The sequence below is a fragment of the Balaenoptera borealis genome (genome assembly GCF_965194805.1).
Source record: "Balaenoptera borealis genome assembly, chromosome: 15".
Classification (NCBI taxonomy): Eukaryota; Metazoa; Chordata; class Mammalia; order Artiodactyla; family Balaenopteridae; genus Balaenoptera; species Balaenoptera borealis.
In genome coordinates, this window is record NC_138871.1 from 46,736,578 (window position 1) to 46,754,768 (window position 18,191).

The 18,191-nt window shown below is 35.1% G+C and overlaps 2 protein-coding genes across 8 annotated transcripts in view; one reads left to right on the forward strand and one right to left on the reverse strand.

The window, feature by feature from the left end:
• Nucleotides 1–18,191, forward strand: part of ASB3 (ankyrin repeat and SOCS box containing 3) — a 92,494-nt gene that overhangs the window by 5,827 nt on the left and 68,476 nt on the right. The window contains exon 1 of one of the 6 annotated variants that reach the window (XM_082358220.1): nucleotides 3,251–3,273. The exons of 4 other annotated variants lie outside the window; for them this stretch is intronic. The gene's annotated coding sequence lies outside the window, so the exon portion shown is untranslated. Of the gene's footprint in view, nucleotides 1–3,250; nucleotides 3,274–16,193; nucleotides 16,281–18,191 lie in introns of those variants that run through there. One more of the 6 variants, XM_082358218.1, reaches the window with a different exon arrangement.
• Nucleotides 8,394–15,897, reverse strand: CHAC2 (ChaC glutathione specific gamma-glutamylcyclotransferase 2). Of its 2 annotated transcripts, XM_082358350.1 has the most exons (3): nucleotides 15,642–15,897; nucleotides 10,838–10,873; nucleotides 8,394–9,254 (listed from the first exon to the last, which is right to left on the reverse strand). In XM_082358350.1, the coding sequence occupies exons 1-3, from the start codon at nucleotides 15,774–15,776 to the stop codon at nucleotides 8,859–8,861; spliced, it is 567 nt and encodes a 188-aa protein (XP_082214476.1). In that variant the 5' UTR covers nucleotides 15,777–15,897; the 3' UTR covers nucleotides 8,394–8,858. The 2 variants fall into 2 exon arrangements, with proteins under 2 accessions (XP_082214476.1, XP_082214477.1); XM_082358351.1 differs by lacking the exon at nucleotides 10,838–10,873 and having other exon boundaries at nucleotides 15,642–15,895.

Consider the following 18,191-nt stretch of genomic DNA (forward strand, 5'->3'; position numbering starts at 1 on the left):
AATTTATATAATTGATTTATTCCTTGTAATAACCTCAGAAGTTAGATTTTATTGTTTCCTCAGTTTACTGATTAGGAAACTGAAACACAGGAGAGGTTAATATGTTCCAATATAATTCACACACAGGTATAAAATTGTATATCTGTGCCATGTTATAAAATATGGCTGAATAAAACTAAATTTTTTTTTCCAGTTGAAATTTTTCTGAGACAGAAATGAGAACCAACCACTTGGGCTTTGAGTTAAAAGTTATCCCACATCTCTATAATACTTTCTCATTTAGAGATATAAAGGACAAAACCGATAAAAATAAAGACATTTGTTCAAATTAACAGCTGGTATGCAGTCTGAGGTTGTTTAACACTACTCCAGAGGCTGCCTAAGATAGTAATTGCCCTTTTCTGTTAATTTCCAATATTGATCTTTTTTCCCCTCCAATCACTCCTTTAAATATAATTTACTCTGTGGTAACAAGAAGACTGAAGAGGACTGGGATACGCATTTTGGGAAAAATAAATGAAGAGAAAAGTTTGGCCTTCAGAGATTTTTGGTTAAAATACATCATGTACACAGGTGACAGAATGCCAGCAAATATCCAGGTGCAAATGTCAATATTGTACGTACTCATTTCTTAGGTACAAGGAAAAAGAAAGGAGATTGGAAATTTGATTTCAAATCAAGCTAGAATGTTTCTTTTTTTAATCCCATACTTTATATTTTTGTTTATGGTTTTTCCTAAGGATTTTCTGTTAAGAATTTTCTATGAGTTTTTAAAACTTCATGTTTACAACACCTATATATAACAATACATGTGTAGTATTCTTGTCAGGCCTGGGTATAAGAAAATTATCAAACAAATAAAAAATGTGGCTCATTCTACAAGACAACTGGCCTGAACCTTGAAAAAAATCAATGACTAGGAATAAAAAGATTCCTCTATAACCAAAGATGTATACTACTATCACATCTTAGAAAAATAACAATGATTTCAACTTTCACCATTTTTTTTAAAAATAAATTTATTTTATTTATTTATTTATTTTTGGCTGCGTTGGGTCCTCGTTGCTGCGCGTGGGCTTCCCCCAGTTGCGGCAAGCGGGGGCCACTCTTCGCAGCAGTGCGCGGGCTTCTCACTGCGGTGGCCTCTACTGCTGTGGAGTACGGGCTCCAGGCGCGCGGGCCTCAGCAGCTGTGGCATGCGGGCTCAGCAGCCGTGGCTCGCGGGCTCAGCAGCCGTGGCTCGCGGGCTGTAGAGCGCAGGCTCAATACCTGTGGCACACGAGCCCAGTTGATCCGCGGCATGTGGGATCCTCCGGGACCAGGGCTTGAACCCACGTCCCCCGCATTGGCAGGCAGTCTCCCAGCCACCGCACCACCAGGGAAGTCCCAACTTTCACCATTTATTGGCCTTTTTTTCCCCCATTCAGGATCCAATCAGGGGTCATGCCTTGCATTTAATTGTTGTCATAAAGGCTGTTTTATTTTTATTTTTATTTTTTAAAAAAAGTTTATTGGTGTATAGTTGATTTACAATGTTGTGTTAGTTTCAGGTGTACAGCAAAGTGAATCATTTATGCATATATCCACTCTTTTTCAGATTCTTTTCCCATATAGGCCATTACGGAGTATTGAGTAGAGTTCCCTGTGCTGTACAGTAGGTCCTTATTAGTTTTCTATTTTATATATAGTATATATATGTCAATCCCAATTTAAAGTCTGTTTTGAACTATAGCAGTTCCCCTCTGCCATTGATTTTAGGGCTCACTATTTTTTTTTGGTACTACTAACAAAGAAAATAACCACTACCAATTAAATTTATGGCATGCCATCTAGTGTAAGACTCATCTCAATTTCAGAAGTCTTAAAATGAAATAAATATATTAATAAAATATGGCAACTTGCCCAAGGTCATAACACTGGTAAGCAGTGGAACTGGATATCAAACCCGAACAGTCTTGCTCCTGAATCCATTCTTTTGGCCACTTCTCAGTGTTGCCATTTTGTAATCAATGAGTTATTGCATGTAAGGCTTTTTCAGCATAGTGCCTTAATTACATATTAAATATGTAATATGTGTTAGCTTTTATTATCATTTTCACTGCTTCTGCAGTTGGCTACTACTATATGTTTATAACATCTACGTTCTGTGACTTTATTCAGTCTTTCTGTGCTTTGTTTATAGGTTGATTCTCAAGCATTGAAAACCTATAAACTTTACAATATTGTAATTATGCAAGTACAATTCAGTATAAAATCAAGAGGTGTGATTGGAACTTCAGAGAAAGAAATGTAATTGTATTAATCCTCTGCCACTTAAAGTGTCCTTTTAGCTCCCTAAAATTAGTACTATATTTGCTAAAATGAATCCATTTTGTTCTTGAAGATATATTTTGAGCTCTCAAACACTTTGTTCTGATTTACACTAGTTGCTTTCCAAGTCTGTTGCATATCTATCTATCTATGTTGGGTCTATCCATCTATCTTTATTTTTTTTGGGTAACTCTCCTGGGTTAAATCTACTGTTTTATGTTATTCTGTGTCCTCCTTATCTCACATTTCCCTCTCAGCTTGTTGGGGTATAGCTACTTACAAGTAATTTTTTGGGGAAAAGATATAAAGCAGGTAATTTAATTTTCACAGACCTATATGCAAATGTATTTATCTTGCCTTCTCAGTTAATAGTTTGGGAATAGAATGCATAGTTCAATCATTTTGTTTTGCTTGAAACTTTGAAGACATCATTCCTTTGCCTTTTACCATCTAGTATATCTGACGAGAATACTAAAGCCAGTCTAATTCTGCTTCTTTTTTGCAAGTAATATACTTTTTCCTCTGGAATGTTTTATTAGACTCTTTTTCTTTATCATTAGTTTTATCATATTTTATGAGAGTATTTCTTTCTAGATGTGGATCTTTTTTCATTTTTCCTTCATTGCACTCCATGAGTCCTATTTGTTCACTTCTTCAATTTTGTTCTCCTTCATTTTCTCTGTTCTATTCAGAATACCATTTAGATAGATTCTTCCAAACAGAGAAAAAAAAAGACAAAAAGAAAAAAAAATTAGGTAATATGGAAGATCAATTCAAGAGATCTATTTCCTTTGACTATCAGTTCTCCTTTTTGAATGTCTTTTGTCAGTGTTTCTTTTTTTTCCTGTTTCCATAGTTTCCAGTTGCTCATTTTTAATAGATGCAATGTCTTCATGAATTTCTTTGAGGATAGCACTTACAAACTTTGAACATTTATAAGTTTAAAAGCTCTGCTTACTTAAGGTGAGTTGATTATTTTCACCCTTTTGTGCTTTTGCTTTTCCTCAAAAATTAAAAAAAAACAAACAAAGGATTCTTGAACTCTTTGTAAGTGAGCAGGGTATCAACTGTTGTGCCTCACTTTAGAGTCCATGGGTGAAATGCAGGAAAAAGCTGCCTCTTCCTCTTCGCCCTCCACCCTGTGCCCAAGTAAGGAAGGCTTTGTTGTGGAGCATGAAGATGTTCTAATGCTTTCAGGGTAGATTGTTAAATTAAAAAAAAAAAAAAAGTTGTGGTTTTAGCTGGAAACCAGCATTGTTGCTGCTAGACGTTCTGTGTATAAAGGAGTGAGATAAAAGGTTTGGCTTGGCTATCTAATATACATATTATAAGAATCCTGATTTTTGTCCTACAACCCCCTTCTGCTGTATCTAGGTTTGGTATTTCTTCAGACTGCTGGCAGGAATGGCTTCTGCATGGCTGCAGCTTTATTGTGTGTACACATGCATATAGGTGCACCTGCATGTTTGTTCTAGACTGTGGTTTTCTCTGCACTGGCTTAATCCTCAATATAATCCCATCTGCTCTCCTGCCAGAATGCATGAATGCACTTCAGTGGGATTTTGCTAGGAAGTGGAAGAAAATGCATATGCTTAGTTTGTCTTACACAGAGTAGGTAATTGATAGGTATATGTTGAATAAATCAATCAATGTTGTTGAGAATATTGGGTAAAACATACATCTGTTTAAATTTTTTAAAATTATGACTTTAGAATATGGGTAATTAAATGAATCTTTTAAAAAAATTCTTTTAACTTTATCCTGTTTCACGAAAGAATCTCATTGGGGTTAAAACTTACCAGTGGAGGTACAAAATGAAAAGCCTGCCATCTCTCACTGTTTTTTTTTTTCCCCAAAAATTAAAGGCCTTAATTCCATTTTGTTCCTTTTTAGTGCTTAGCACAGTGCCTGTCATGTTGTAAGTATTCAGTGATAGTTATTATTAATGTTTGTTTAAGTTAAACTCTTTTTGTCTCTCATTGGGGAATAATATGTGTAAGGTACTTGGAATAGATTTTGGCATTTATAGTAAGTGCTCCATAAGTGTTAACTACTATTCTTTGATACATGAGCAACAATTTATTTTTTTCTGTGAAGCTTTCTCTGATCTTATTAGTTTGAATTAACAATTTGCTTGTCTCTATTCTGGTTGTATTTTATGTCCCAGCCTTTCTGGTAAGTAACATTGATTTGCTGGCTTGTGTGTCTCTCCACCAAATGTGGTTCTTGATAGCTGGGAGCTATCTTTTTTATCTTAGTAGTCTTGCTGCATAGTGATTGCTTGCCACCTATCATTAGTCCCTCTTTTTTGCTAGGTCTTAATGGTTGAGGAGGATGGTGTGACTGGAACATGGGGGGTGTGCATTAGTGGGAAGTGAAATGTGACAAATATGCTGACACCAGATTGTATGTAGCTGAATACCAGATTAAAGAATTTGAACTTCATTTTGTATGCCCTGGGAGGCATTTTGATTACTGACTAGATTAGTTTCATATTTTAGAAAGATAATTCTGAGTACAGAGAAGAGAATGTGCTGGAAAGAAGAAATAAGATTGGAGGCAAAGAGAAAGTGTAAGAAACTCTTGCTCTTGCTGTATTATAAGGTTCTTATTTTAGTTGAGAAACCTTGCAGCTCATACTTGAAGGATAGGTCTTACCAACACGTAACCTTTTAAGTCATATCACAGATAGGCTTCAGGGCTTCCCTGCTCACTTTGCTTTGAGTTATATAAAATTATATAAAAATTTTAATAAAATGCTAAAATTTATTATAAACAAGGAACACAACTACATTTTGTAAAAATTGTGAAAATATTTTCTGCAAAAGCCTGTGAATTGGTGATATTTTAAACTTGTTTGTTGTATTTTCTGTTCTGTCCATTGTTCAACATTTAATGTGTATCATGTACAGGGAAGTAATGTGGGACAAAATTTTTCTTTGGGAAAGGAGATGAATTATGTTTTTAATACACTTAAGTTTCAGGTGTTTATATAGCTCAACTGGAGGTACCTTGCATATAAGACGTATAGATTTGTAAAGAGTTTGAGGAAGTAGGCTAGAGATTGGTAGTTTTCTAAATAAAGATGGTAATTGAAGCCTAGGATTCGATGAGTTTGTGCATCTGATAAACAGTAGTCAAAGATGTAAATAGAAATGCAATGAAATGTTCTGCTTTTTTGGCCTTAGTGATATGGTCACTAGTGTCTGATGCGTCAGAGTTGTAAAGAAGGATGAAGGACCGAGATCTTTGGGTTGAATCAGAAAGGGGTCATTGGAGACCTGAGACTACACTGATTGGGTGGAGTACAGCAGAGTAAAGTTAGATTGGAGGGACACTGAAATGATTTGATAAGGAAATAGAACACTGTAGTTTAAAAATTCCTGCAAAGGAAAGGAAAGCTAGAAGAGTGAAAGAAATTGTAGGGTTAAGTGGTGGTTTTTCCAGATGTATGTGCGTTGGCTAACCATTTATAAAGACAGGGAGGTTCAGTACAGTTAAATAAAACTACCCAGAAATTGGTACTGAACTATATAATTTTTTAGAAAGGTAAAATGAACCTTAAGAAGAATTAAACAACCCTGAAATTCAGTAAAGCTAATTTTCATCATATAAATTTGATATTTAGAAGAATAATTTTAGTACTTTTTCAGGAGTTCAAATTCTTTGAAGAGTAGCCACAGGATTAAAAAATCATTTGCTAATCGTTGAATTTTTAATGTGTGCTTAGGGTGAGTTTATTTTAAAGTTTTAGAAATTCATAAAAATAGATCGTTAAGAGCTGAATAAATTCATAGAAAATATAGTCACAGTATTTTTGTTGAAAAAGATAGGCATAATTGGAATACCCTATTTGTTATGTAGATTTTGACGTGATATGATGAGAGGGAATTTTAAGCACATTTATCATATAACTGACTTAGAATCAGGGATGTAAATTATAGGAAGATGATGCTTACATTGATATTCACAACTGTTCCAAAGTTATAATTTAAAAAAGATATGTTTTTATGGAAAAGAGAAATCTAATATAATAGAATAAAATGTTGACTATAAAATGATTTAGAATCAGTCTTGAAGGAATAGATCACCTTCATGCTTTCAAATATTCAGAGTTGACATCACAGCAACCTTTGTTTCCCTAAGTGATAACTTTTTATGTATGCAGGTGGTATCTAGACTGTGCTTACAGTTCTTGGTAGACTGAAGAGTGAATGTGTTATTTGTGTGGGAGTGGGGAAAGGAAATATAATAGTGGCCTGGAGTAGGAGTAGAAAGACCTACTTTAAAAAATCTACTGCATTAGAGATTTACATTAAAAGTTTCTTTTCTCTATGTAGGGTTTACACTCATACTTTTCTTGAATTCCTAAAACTGAACACCTAACTAATAAGATTTATTCTCTGAGGAATGAGAGTCTGAGTTATGTGTGTATGATGAGGGCAGAAAGAGAGAGACTGTTTTGAAAGTGAGGTCCAAGGGCTATTAAGAGACTTGCAGTTTTGCTTACAAAAATAAGTTATGCTCTAGATAGCTTAGTACCTTTATGATTCTTACTAGCTTGTGGGCTCCAAACCCTAGCTTCTCTCTAATTCAGTATTGTTTATCTTCTCCATTTTAGTCAAGTTTCTCTCCATCCCAGTGAAAATGAAGGTCCCTGTCCCTGGGCTCTTTGGATCATGGCTTCCCTATAAATGTTGATGGTATACCACATGTGTATTTTCTAGTTAACTTCTAACTGAGAGTCTAGAAAGACACATAAATGAGGAACCCAGAGTAATCCCTCTCCCTTGATATTTCATAACATAATTATATATTATATGGTAGAAGAGTCACTAAGGCTGGATCTCTGAATACACCTATGTCATTCTGAGCTATGGCATGTGAATCTTGTATAGGCTCATTATATTCATGGAAATCTGTATGCATCTATCAAAATTAACATCTCTATGTAACAAGTCACGTACTATGTCATTACACAAAAAGTTAAATCTTGTTTACCTCTTGAAAAAGAGATGTAGGTTAGTAAAGACAGTTAAATTCAAGTGGATTTTTAAATATATTGTAGAAAGATCTTGTGCTTTAGCAGAGACATGGACTTCTGCTGCTTACTAGATGTGTAATCGTGTGCAAGTTACTATGGAAACATGCTCAGAGGATGATTCTGTATGTATAGTGCCTAGTACATCCTTATGAGGTATTCATTAATGAATGTTAGTATTCTTCCTGTTGTACAGGACAAGTGAAATGCCTTCTAGAAAACTAATATTGAAAATTTTGGAAAATATTTAAAATAGTTACGTAGCTGAGTAAATTATCAAGTAATGTGTTACCAGATTTTAAAACACCTGAAAAGGACTACTGTTCCTACTATGTAGGACAGCTTTATTTTATTTTACATGAAAAACTTCTGTACTAATTATTAGTTTCACATTAGACTTAATGTGATACTGAAATTCTTTTCATGTTGACTATATATGAGAGACTATATGTCCTGTTGAGAAGGATATCACCTATAATAAGAAATAATCTGATTAGTTTGAATCAAAGTTACTTTTACATGAGTTAATAATGCACATATATGTCTCCTACTTGAGTAGCATCATCAGCACTATTTAGTGGATACCTTTAGGTGACAAGATGTAAGAAGGAAAAAAAAAGCTGTGTAGCAAATTATCAGGTAATGCCACTTCTTACTTTAAAAAATTACAATTCTAAACACCATTTCAAACAGCAAACTTTCATTATATGTTTCTGTTAATTTGTAATATCAGATAGCCCATCTTTGTTTTTTTTAAGTTTCAGTATAAGATTAATACAAAGTGAGTGACAGACTAGACTACATTGTTAGTAGACATGATTTGTATAATTTGTGCTTTTCTAGCTGAAAGGGTTTTTTCCATGTAGTAAAATACATTTACTCAAAAATGGAGAGGTATAGTACATTATAATTCCAAGGAAATTTTTATATTAAAATGCTATTTTTTGGCTTAAATTGGAAAGGATTTCATTTAATACCTAAATAAGGAGATTCACATTCAAGGCCCAGATCTTGTCTATATTACCAAACGTTTTAAATTACATGTTATTTTAAGCTTATTTATTTTAAACCATGATTACAGAGTTGATGTATGGGAATATATTGAAGGTATAACCTTATTATATTTACTGGTCTTTTGGTTTAATTCTCTACAACTTCAAAATAGTACTGTGATATGAAATAACAGAATTATATTTATTCAGATAAAAACAAGTTCTGAACTGAGTCCTTCATTGTATTTTTCTAAAGAACTCACTTCTCATGAGCAAGTATTTAATATCACATAGCTGGAAAATTATTATATTATTGAAACAAATTTTTTCTTTAACTATACCCCAATATCTTGAATATGTATGTGTTTCAGGCCACTTGCAATTAAACTATAAATTTAGATGATATCTTGACTACAACATTAAACACAACTAAGATTTTCAAGTAAACACATTTACAAATCATGATGCCATTGTGCTGTTCTCTGAAGACTAAAAGCTCTGCTTGTTTGGAAAAGTCAGTTAGGTCTTTTTAAGCAATTGAAGTTCTGTTTTCCTTCTAAACGTTCCTTTACTAATTTTTCCAAAGAGAAAAGATGCTCATCTGCATCTTCTGGCACAAGGCTTCTAACAGAATTTGCAAGTTCAAAAAGATATTCTGTATTTTTTCCACTTGGACCAGCTGCATTAAAAATTTGTTCAGCAATGTCTTCCAGAGGTGCAGGACCAAGATAATTAGGATTATCACATGTTCCAATATATAGCAACACAGTGAATGGTTCTGTTGTGGAATCTTTTGGATAAAAAATGACTGTTGTGGTCCTGTAGCCTCCTTTCTCTCTGAAGTCAAGGTATGCTTTTACTTCTTCTTCCTTTCCTACTGGCAGTCTGTAAGCAACACCCCATACACAACCCTGTTGAAAAATGAAAAGAATATATTATTTAGTTTTTACAAGGCTAAAATAGGTGAAGATATATTATGATGTAAGAAAATATCTTGTATATTCTTAGAAATCAGTGCAGTTTTGCTTCACTTAATGTGCACTGAACAGGTATATACTAAACAGTAAAGGAAATCAGCATTTTACATTCTTCAATCTGAATAAATGATTTCCTTGTATACCAGGATATTTATCTTTGTTTAAGTTTTTCAAATTATGTCTTTTAACTAATGGGACTGAAATTAAAATACCAGGTCTTCATTTAGTCATTAAATATAGTTCTAAAGCTTTAAATCCATTAACATTTCACTGATGGTATAGGGGCAGTAGTTTCCAAACTGCTTCAGGGAGTGTTGTAGCCACCCTGAAGCCTACTTCAGGGCTGTCTGGATATGTGTTGGTGTGCTGGCTGGGAGGGGTTTGACCCCCAACCCCCTTCAGCTGGAGTTGAGCATCACTTATATATTAGGTGTTCCCTTATTTGCAGAAAGTGTTCTGTATTTTAAAAGCTCTGTAATAAAGTAGTCAACTATAAAGGCGATAGGTTCATTTATTTGTTCATTTCTTCACTGCCTAAATTTTCAAATATCCTTTGTAAATTACTCCATCCAGAATACTAAATGGCAACCTCTTGGTCAAGACAGCCCATGAACAGTGTCAGTAAAAGCAGTGTACTTCAGCTGCAAAGATTCTTTGTAGTATTAATAAAATATCTGTGATATAAGCAAGATTTATAGTTTGTAACACAGATTTTCTAGTTTCTTGACAACCTTTAATTATTAACTTGATTATTAAACTTTAGGTTGCTAAGCATTTTGAATAAATTAACATTCTACAGAAACAAAGTGGTTTTATTAACTCTAATTAGGAGTTTTACTTACCAGTTTGAAGCCATTTTTATAGATGCTTTTCCATAATGTAAGTTATGAAAGTGTTTCATAATTTCACCATTCATCTGCTGTTGCTAGCTGCTTGATTTTATATATCAAAGTCCTTTCTAAAGTTAAATATTTAACTTCATAATATAAAATTTGGATCTCAGTAAAATGATAGAAAATATTTAAGAAACAGACAACTACCAGGTAAATAAAAGTTTTCTAGTGCTCTAAACTTTTTAAAAAACCTCTTGTGCTCTTGATAAAATTAGGCAGTAAAGAAAGTGATAGTTCATGACTGGGATTTTTGCTGAAATATTAGAATACTAGCAAATGTGAGGAAAGCTTTAGGGTTTCGTTTGATTCTTAGTGGTAGTCTGTCTGAGGGCGGGCTCCATTAATTTCAAAGGAGACCACAAAATTCTCAGTCAATAAACTCATCGAAAAAGGAAAAATGAGACTATATGCCATTGGTTTTTTGTTGTCTACCCTGAATTCTGTATTCCAACTTTTCCCAACAGATGAAAAGAAATACAACAAATACGGAGAGGAATTCTAGACTCAGTGTAGTTCAAATTGTCTGTGATGACTGCTAATAAAATTTCATTGATTATTAAAACTGAGAAACATCTTAACATTTTATGATTAAAGACTATACAAAAAAGAATAATTATACCATACCGCAGGATCTTCAACAAGAGTCACAACTCTTCCAGGCTGTTTTAAAAAAAGTAAAAAAAAAAAAAAATTTTTTTTTCCCGAATTAAAGTTCAATAACTGAGCATTAGCAACTTACTGTTGATGTGGAATATTTTAACTTTGTTTGCTCATAGTAAGCATTTTTTCAAAAGTACTTACTTTTTATGATAAATTTTAAAATGAATTAAGAGAGTCTACCTTATCCAAATTATCTTGGCCTTTCTAAAAGATTCTCTTTAATTTGTATATAATAGGTATATTATGTTCACTTAGAATGGATATATTAAAAAACACACACATGTGACTAAGGCTCATCTAAAATGAAAAGCAAAAGGAAGAAGCAATTATAAATAAATGTTCTGATCACTTTTTTCTCTTTAGGAAAAAAAGATTGCTATAGTTTCACTGAGGAATCCAGGGTGCTTTCCTATAGGGAAGTGGTTCTCAAACTGAAGTGTAGATCAGAATTACCTGGAGGTAGTTCCTGATTCTGTAGGTATAGAACAGTCTAAGAATTTGCATTTTTTTTTTTTTTCCAAATACAATTCCTACCTGGTGCCAAAGTCTGTGTCTACTGACATGTTATCATTAGTGAGAAAGTTGAGTTGTAAGCCACAATTTTACCTACTTGTATGCCTATTGTGTGGCACATAGTTAGCTTACATCATTCAGATACTTGTGTCATCCTTGTTGCTATTTCCTTCTAGTCTTTGTCCATTTGTATAGATAATTCGTAATCACGGAATGCATGGAATTTTGGATTATGTTTTTTATTTAATTATATTTTCCTGTTTGTCTCCTCATCCATTTCAATAGTTGCATAATATTCTACTGTCAATGAACTATAATTTAAACATTCTTGTATTGTTGGACATTTATACTTGACTTGTTTTCTATTTAAGATAATGCTAAAGTAAGGATACATATATTGGTGTGGGTCATGTAGCTATTGCCATGTTACCTTCAATATCAAAGTGAATATGAAGCTATTTATTGAATACCTATTCTGTGCTGTAGAGAAGATAAAACCTTGATTCCTGCTTTCAAGAGCTTATATTGTAATTCTGGAATATGAACTTAACATGTGAAATAGGTAGAGAATACTTAAGGGCTATGATGTATACTATTTATTAAGTGCAGTAAGAATTCTGAGTCTTGGGTGGTCAGAAAGAAAGACAAAATTCTGGCAAAAGGGCACTGTGACTCATGATTTATGAGTGAGGGTCTAGAAGCAGGATTACACCAGGCCAAGTGTCTGACTTTAGCAGAGGGTCCTCCATGTATGGAAGATGATTCAGAAACATAACTGGAGAAATAGGATAGAGTCAGATTTGAGATTGGAGTTGAAACTGGGGACAATGGAAAAGAAGAAGCCACTGAAATTTGGGAGAAATAGGAAATGAAGAGCTACTGTAGCACTTGAGTAGTAGGTGACTGGCATGATAAAAGAAGTGCTTTGGGAAGACGGGTGTGGTAAAGTATATAGTATGCACGTTCAAGTGCGAAGGAGGTAGACCGTGCGTAAGAAATGTTAGTGGTGGAGGGGACAAGTTCTGCCCTCCACCTTTCCTTGCTTCCCCTTTCACCAGACTAGTCACCAATTCTTGGTAGCTCTATCTTCTGATTATCTTCTGAATCTGGTTTCTCTTCATCCTTCAGTTGCCTCCTTAGGGATTTCGCTGCCTGCCTCCAGACTGTTCTCTACTTGGCCCTAGATTGACTTTCTGGTGCAAAAATTGGGCCACTCACTTCTGTGCTTTGAATTTTTCAGGGTTGTAATATTCTACAGGATAAAATAAAAATTCTTTTGCATGAGTTAACTACAAACCTCATTACTTACCACTTTTCCTCTCAAGCTGTAATGAATTATTTATAACTTTTACAGACATTCACATCTTTGGATATACCAGTTCCCAGTGTGGAATGAATGCCTTTCCTTCTTTAGAATCCCTTGGATATCCTCCCACCACTCTCTCCATAAAGGCTTAGCTGCCCAGACGACTTTGCAGCAGCTCCTTCTAAACTCTCATTGCTCCTTTTATTCATTTCCCTTATAGCACTTATCCGGTATTGTTGTTTGCATAGGTGTCTCCCACTTAACATGTGAGTACTCAGTAGTAATTGTTGAAAGGAGGAGAGGTAGTGAAGTCCTGGATGTAGGTGGTGGCAATTGAAACAGAAAACAAAGAGCATATATAGGGAGTCATTAAGGGAAAATAGATTTGTCCCTGTGACTGCTTATGGATGAAACAGACATGGACTATTGGCACTACTTATATATTTACTCAGAAATATTTTCTAAAATTTAAGCTGTTTGTCCCTAAAATAAAATATATTATTGGGAAACAATGTAAATTTGTAAATGCACTTAAATGTTTTTTGGGGATATTGAAACTGAAGAGGGGGTCTTGGAAGCTGAATGGGACTGGAGTATGCTGTGAAATATGAGTCATGATGGGTGCTTTCATTGGGTAATGAGTAATGTTTCTGATCTACATCTAGAAAAGTGAGGGATTTAGTAAATATTCATGATTATCTCTTGTGTTAAAATGTTTTCTCTTTTTGAAATTGAAATATATTCTTTCTGATATGAAAATTTTTTCACATTTAAATAAATCCTTAATTTGATGAGAACTGGCCAGTTTTGTTAGAAATAAATGAGATGCTTAATTAAACTTAGGAAGATACTAAAGTTAAATGAAGCTAAAAAGAAAGCATAATTTAGTAAAGGAAGTAAGTTTGGTATTTTTCCTACAAATGTCACATTGCAGTATGTGGAAATGAGTCCAACATTTGTTTAATAATATCACGTTTCATATGTAATGATCATATGCTCACTAGGAGCATATGTTGCTGTAAAAAACATAGTCCTATATAGCATTTACGTTATTCTAATTTGCTAGATATTTCTGTAGCCTTTTATATTCTTGTCAGACAGTTAATATTTATAAAAGGCTGGTGATCCATTATAATAAAAAATGTGAAGTAAGATAATGTTCTTTCCAGTTTTCTTAATAGAACATTATATTTAGAAAATGTTTAGTGCCTTAGGCTTTCCTTTAATATGCTAGGATGGATTCTTTAAATAAAAGTAGGTATCAAACTATTAGCCATTGCAGTTTTTTCCCCCAAATTTCCTGCCCTATATTTTAGTATATTTAAGTAAAAAGAGAGATATTGGCTTTTATAGCTACCTTCTTCTTTTTTAAAGACTCATGAACTGTTGTATTGGCATGACAATTTCTTACCATCAGTTTGTTTTGACAGTGTACATAACTCATGCTGTGTAACAAACATTTTGGATGAGACTAGAGTAGTAAAATATGCTATATAACCGTGTTCGTAAGTAATTAATACTTGGTCATTGAAATTGAAGCCTGGGTTAAGGCATTCTTCTTCAGAATGGCAGTTTTAAGTGCTCATATCTGACAACTCAAAAGGCATTTTATTTAACTTAGTTCTTTAAAGTCTTAAATATTATTTTATAACACTCTTGGAGATACCTTGGCCATGAAGTTTCTGTTGGCCTGTAAATGTGCATTTGTGGTAAATCACTCCTCTGTTTTCAAGTCATCTGTCTACCTTAAAGCCAAGTTCTTAATTCACCAACTCTAGTTGAGGTAGAACAGCTTCTAACTTTTTGTGATTTTCATCCTATGTCTCATTGATGAGCAGGTGCGAACTACAGCCTTCCTCTCTTCCCTTTTCCATGATGCAAGACTACAGGTATTTCTTTGGAGTTAACCTCAATCTCTTGCTACATCTGATTTCTAGCATTTTAGATACTGTGCTTTTGAGCCAATATTAATTTCTTTTTTAAAAAAGTGGTAATCAAGCTCATATAACTCTGAGTATTTTAGAGAATATGTAAGCAATTAAACACTTTGTACTCTTCTAAAAGTTAGGAGGTTAATTATAGTAAGTGTTCAACTTATCCAAATTATCAGTTACTCAAAATTTAGTTTTCCTTATGGATTAGTTGTTTTGCAGCCAAAACGAGGCTGATTTGCATAAGCAGTGAGCTGTTACTCTCTCTCTTCACGTATATTAAGATAAATGTCTCTGCACAGCTGACTGAAAAATGGATCAAAGAACTTACATTTTGCATTTATAATTTAGAGGAGAACCACTGAGAAAAAAAACATTAAAATAATGCTGGATATAGTATTGGTACTTTGCTATTTAGGTAACAAAGCGGGACTCACTTAACTTGGGAAGTACCGGACAACCAACGTGATCAAAGTAAGGTAATTTTGGAAACTAGTTCTTCTGTGACCTTAGGTGTCATAAAATAAAACCTTTGGAAAGATACTAAAAAAACCCAGAAATAACATGCACGTTTAAACTCAAACCAGTCAAAGCCTGGCAGAATGTAGAAATGCCAATAAACTTAATTGCTAAAAAGCTGAATTTGCTAGTTGATTTTAGTATTTCAACTCCGTGGTGACAGGAAGGTTTATCTTCCCACCTTTTGGGGGGGCAGTAGTTTCCAAGAGATGGGGTCCCCTCCCAGCACGTTAGCCTTGTGCGAGTTTACGCCCACGTTTCTTCCTCTTCAAGAACTACCTACCACCAGCATGTCAAGCGGCTTCGGAAAGACTGCCTTTGGTTTGAGAGAGAGTCGGGGTCAGGTGGCCGAGAAAGGTGCACAGAGAGAGGTAGCAGCATTATAAACTATTCCATGAGTTTACTCGGCCGTTGGGGTGTAAGTCCCGCAGAGCTGGGCCACGAGTTGGGGAGCAGTGCGCCGGGGTCAGTAAGTGTGGGGGACTGGTTGGCGCCTCACCTTGCCAGGAACCCCGCGGTGGTCGATGCTGCCCTGCCAGAAGCGCCTGCTGTAGCCTGAGATATATCCAACCACCTTGTCCTGATAGGGGAAGTCCACCTTCCAGATGAGGGACCCGTAACCAAAAACCCACATCCTTCCCTTGCTCTTCCTCCTTGGTGGCGGCGGCAGCAGCGGTAGCGGTGGCGGCTGTCTCCTTGGCGTGGTCTCTGAGCTGCAGGCAGGGACTACAGCTTTCCGGACGCAAGAAACCGGCTGCGCAGGCGCAAGGTCTGCACTCCCTGCTTGGGGCCGCAAAGCACACTGGGACTTGCGGTTCGAAGAATGTTTTCCTACTCCAGCTCAGTCAACGTTATTATTATTATTATTATTTTGTTTGCTTAGGGTATGAGGAAGCATTGACTTCCTCTGAACTAAGCAATGGATTTTTCAGCAGCCTCTGTAAATCACCCTACCTTTCCTGAGGTGCGCGTGGTCAGAGGACTACAATACCCACAATCCTTTTGTGGGATTTGTGGTTCTAAGATTGGAACAGTCTACTGTTTTTCGAATGCGGAGAGGAAGGACTAGAGAGAGGGTGGGAATCGTGGCTGGTGTGGTCTAGATACGGAGACGAGCTGTTTATTGGTACCGCAGTTGGTACGTAGAAAGACATTTTGTTATGGTTTGAAAACTGGATTTGCAGGGAGTGTAATCTGTATTTTTACATTAAAAAAAACTTTCTACCTGTCGAATAGAAGCAGAAAGTTTACTACAGAAGTTTTGTGACTGTAGAAGAGCTACTGTTGAATATTATTTAAACAAAAATTGCTTGCATATTTAAATTTTCTGCGTGAAACGACCTTATTCATCTTTAGTATTCTCAGGAGTCACTCAGAAAAGAGTAGGCAAAGGTTTTTAGCTCGTGTATAGGCTTTGGAAACCATATATGAGACCTCCTGAAATTGTATACAAGATTTGGGATCTGTGTACATTTTCCTGGGGAGAAATTTAATAGCTTTCGTGAGTTTATCCAACAGGTCAAGTATCCTAAAAAATGTTTTGATCTGACGGTTAGAGCTACTGCTCCAAAATACTGTTTAGGAAGCTCACTTGGACCATCAATGCAGTGTTTCTGTGTGTGAAAGCAGAAGCCTTAACAAATGATTATTCTTTCTTGAGGATTTCTGTTTCATAGTCTTTAGCTTTATAAAAGAATGCTAGAACATCCAGGTTCAAGGAGTATTATTTATGCTCTTAAGAAATAAACAGGAAAATGTCACAAAGAAAAACTTAATTTAAGAATAATCAGGTCTGGGCTTCCCTAATTGCGCAGTGGTTAAGAATCCGCCTGCTAATGCAGGGAACACGGGTTCGAGCCCTGGTCCGGGAAGATACCACGTACTGTGGAGCAACTAAGCTCGTGAGTCACAACTACTGAGCCTGCGCTCTAAAGCCTGCGAGCCACAACTACTGAGCCCACGTGCCACAACTACTGAAGCCCGTGCGCCTAGAGCCCATGCTCCACAACAAGAGAAGCCACTGCTATGAGAAACCCCGTGAACTTGCAATGAAGAGTAGTCCCCGCTCCCCGCAGCTGGAGAAAAGCCTGTGCACAGCAACGAAGACCCATGCAGTCAAAAATAAAATAAATAAATTTATGTATTAAAAAAAAGAATAACCAGGTCTTTTAACTTTTTCCAAGCTGTGGTTTCACATTGCCTGGAATGGTTAGTTCCCCCCCAAATTTTTCGAAAAATTTCAAACATACAGAAAAGTTAGAAAAAAAGAATATGGTGACCATTTATATACTCTACACATGGGTCCAATAATTAACATTATGCCATAGTTGTTTTACTCTTTTTATATACTTTTAAATCTAAAACCTTTGAAATAAGCTGCATGGTGCTGTGATTTCACTGCTAAATACTTCTAAGAATAAGGACATTTTCCTGATAACCAGAATGCCATTATCACATCTAAGAATACTAGCGATAATTACATCATCAAATATCTATTCCATGTTCAAATTTCCTTAATTGCCTGAAAATTGATTTTTGTAGCTGATATTTTGTTTACCAGTTCAGGTCTAGCTGAGGTTTATGTATCATACATATTTGTTATTACATTGTATGTATTGTGTTGTTTGACTCTGTACTCTCTTTTTTAGTCTAGAACATAGGGAGGTTTTATTAAGGGAGATCTTAACAGTTTATTCATGTTGACTAGTTGGTATTAAAGGTTGAAGAGAACGATCCTGCTATTATAGTACATTTCTTTTGGCTTCTCTTTCCCTTAAGCGCAAAGATATTATCCAGTTCTGTTAATTTTTTCAGATTATTGTGTATTAATCTGGATCTGTTAACATTATTTGTAACTGTGAGAAAACCCAGTAAAATTTAGAAGGGGATTCTTATCTGTTTTTACTTGAAGTTGTTTTTTTTTTTTTTTTTTTTTAAGATTTATTTATTGATTGATTGATTACTATGTTGGGTCTTCGTTTCTGTGCTAGGGCTTTCTGTCGTTGCGGCAAGTGGGGGCCACTCTTCATCGCGGTGCGCGGGCCTCTCA

Excerpts from the sequence above, each read along its gene's own strand:
- CHAC2 (XM_082358350.1), bottom strand. The coding sequence starts at position 15,776 with ATGTGGGTTTTTGGTTACGGGTCCCTCATCTGGAAGGTGGACTTCCCC. Across the intron at positions 10,874-15,641 it reads ACCGCGGGGTTCCTGGCAAG|CCTGGAAGAGTTGTGACTCT; the intron begins GTGAGGCGCCAA and ends TTTTTAAAACAG. Across the intron at positions 9,255-10,837 it reads CTCTTGTTGAAGATCCTGCG|GGTTGTGTATGGGGTGTTGC; the intron begins GTATGGTATAAT and ends ATTTTTCAACAG.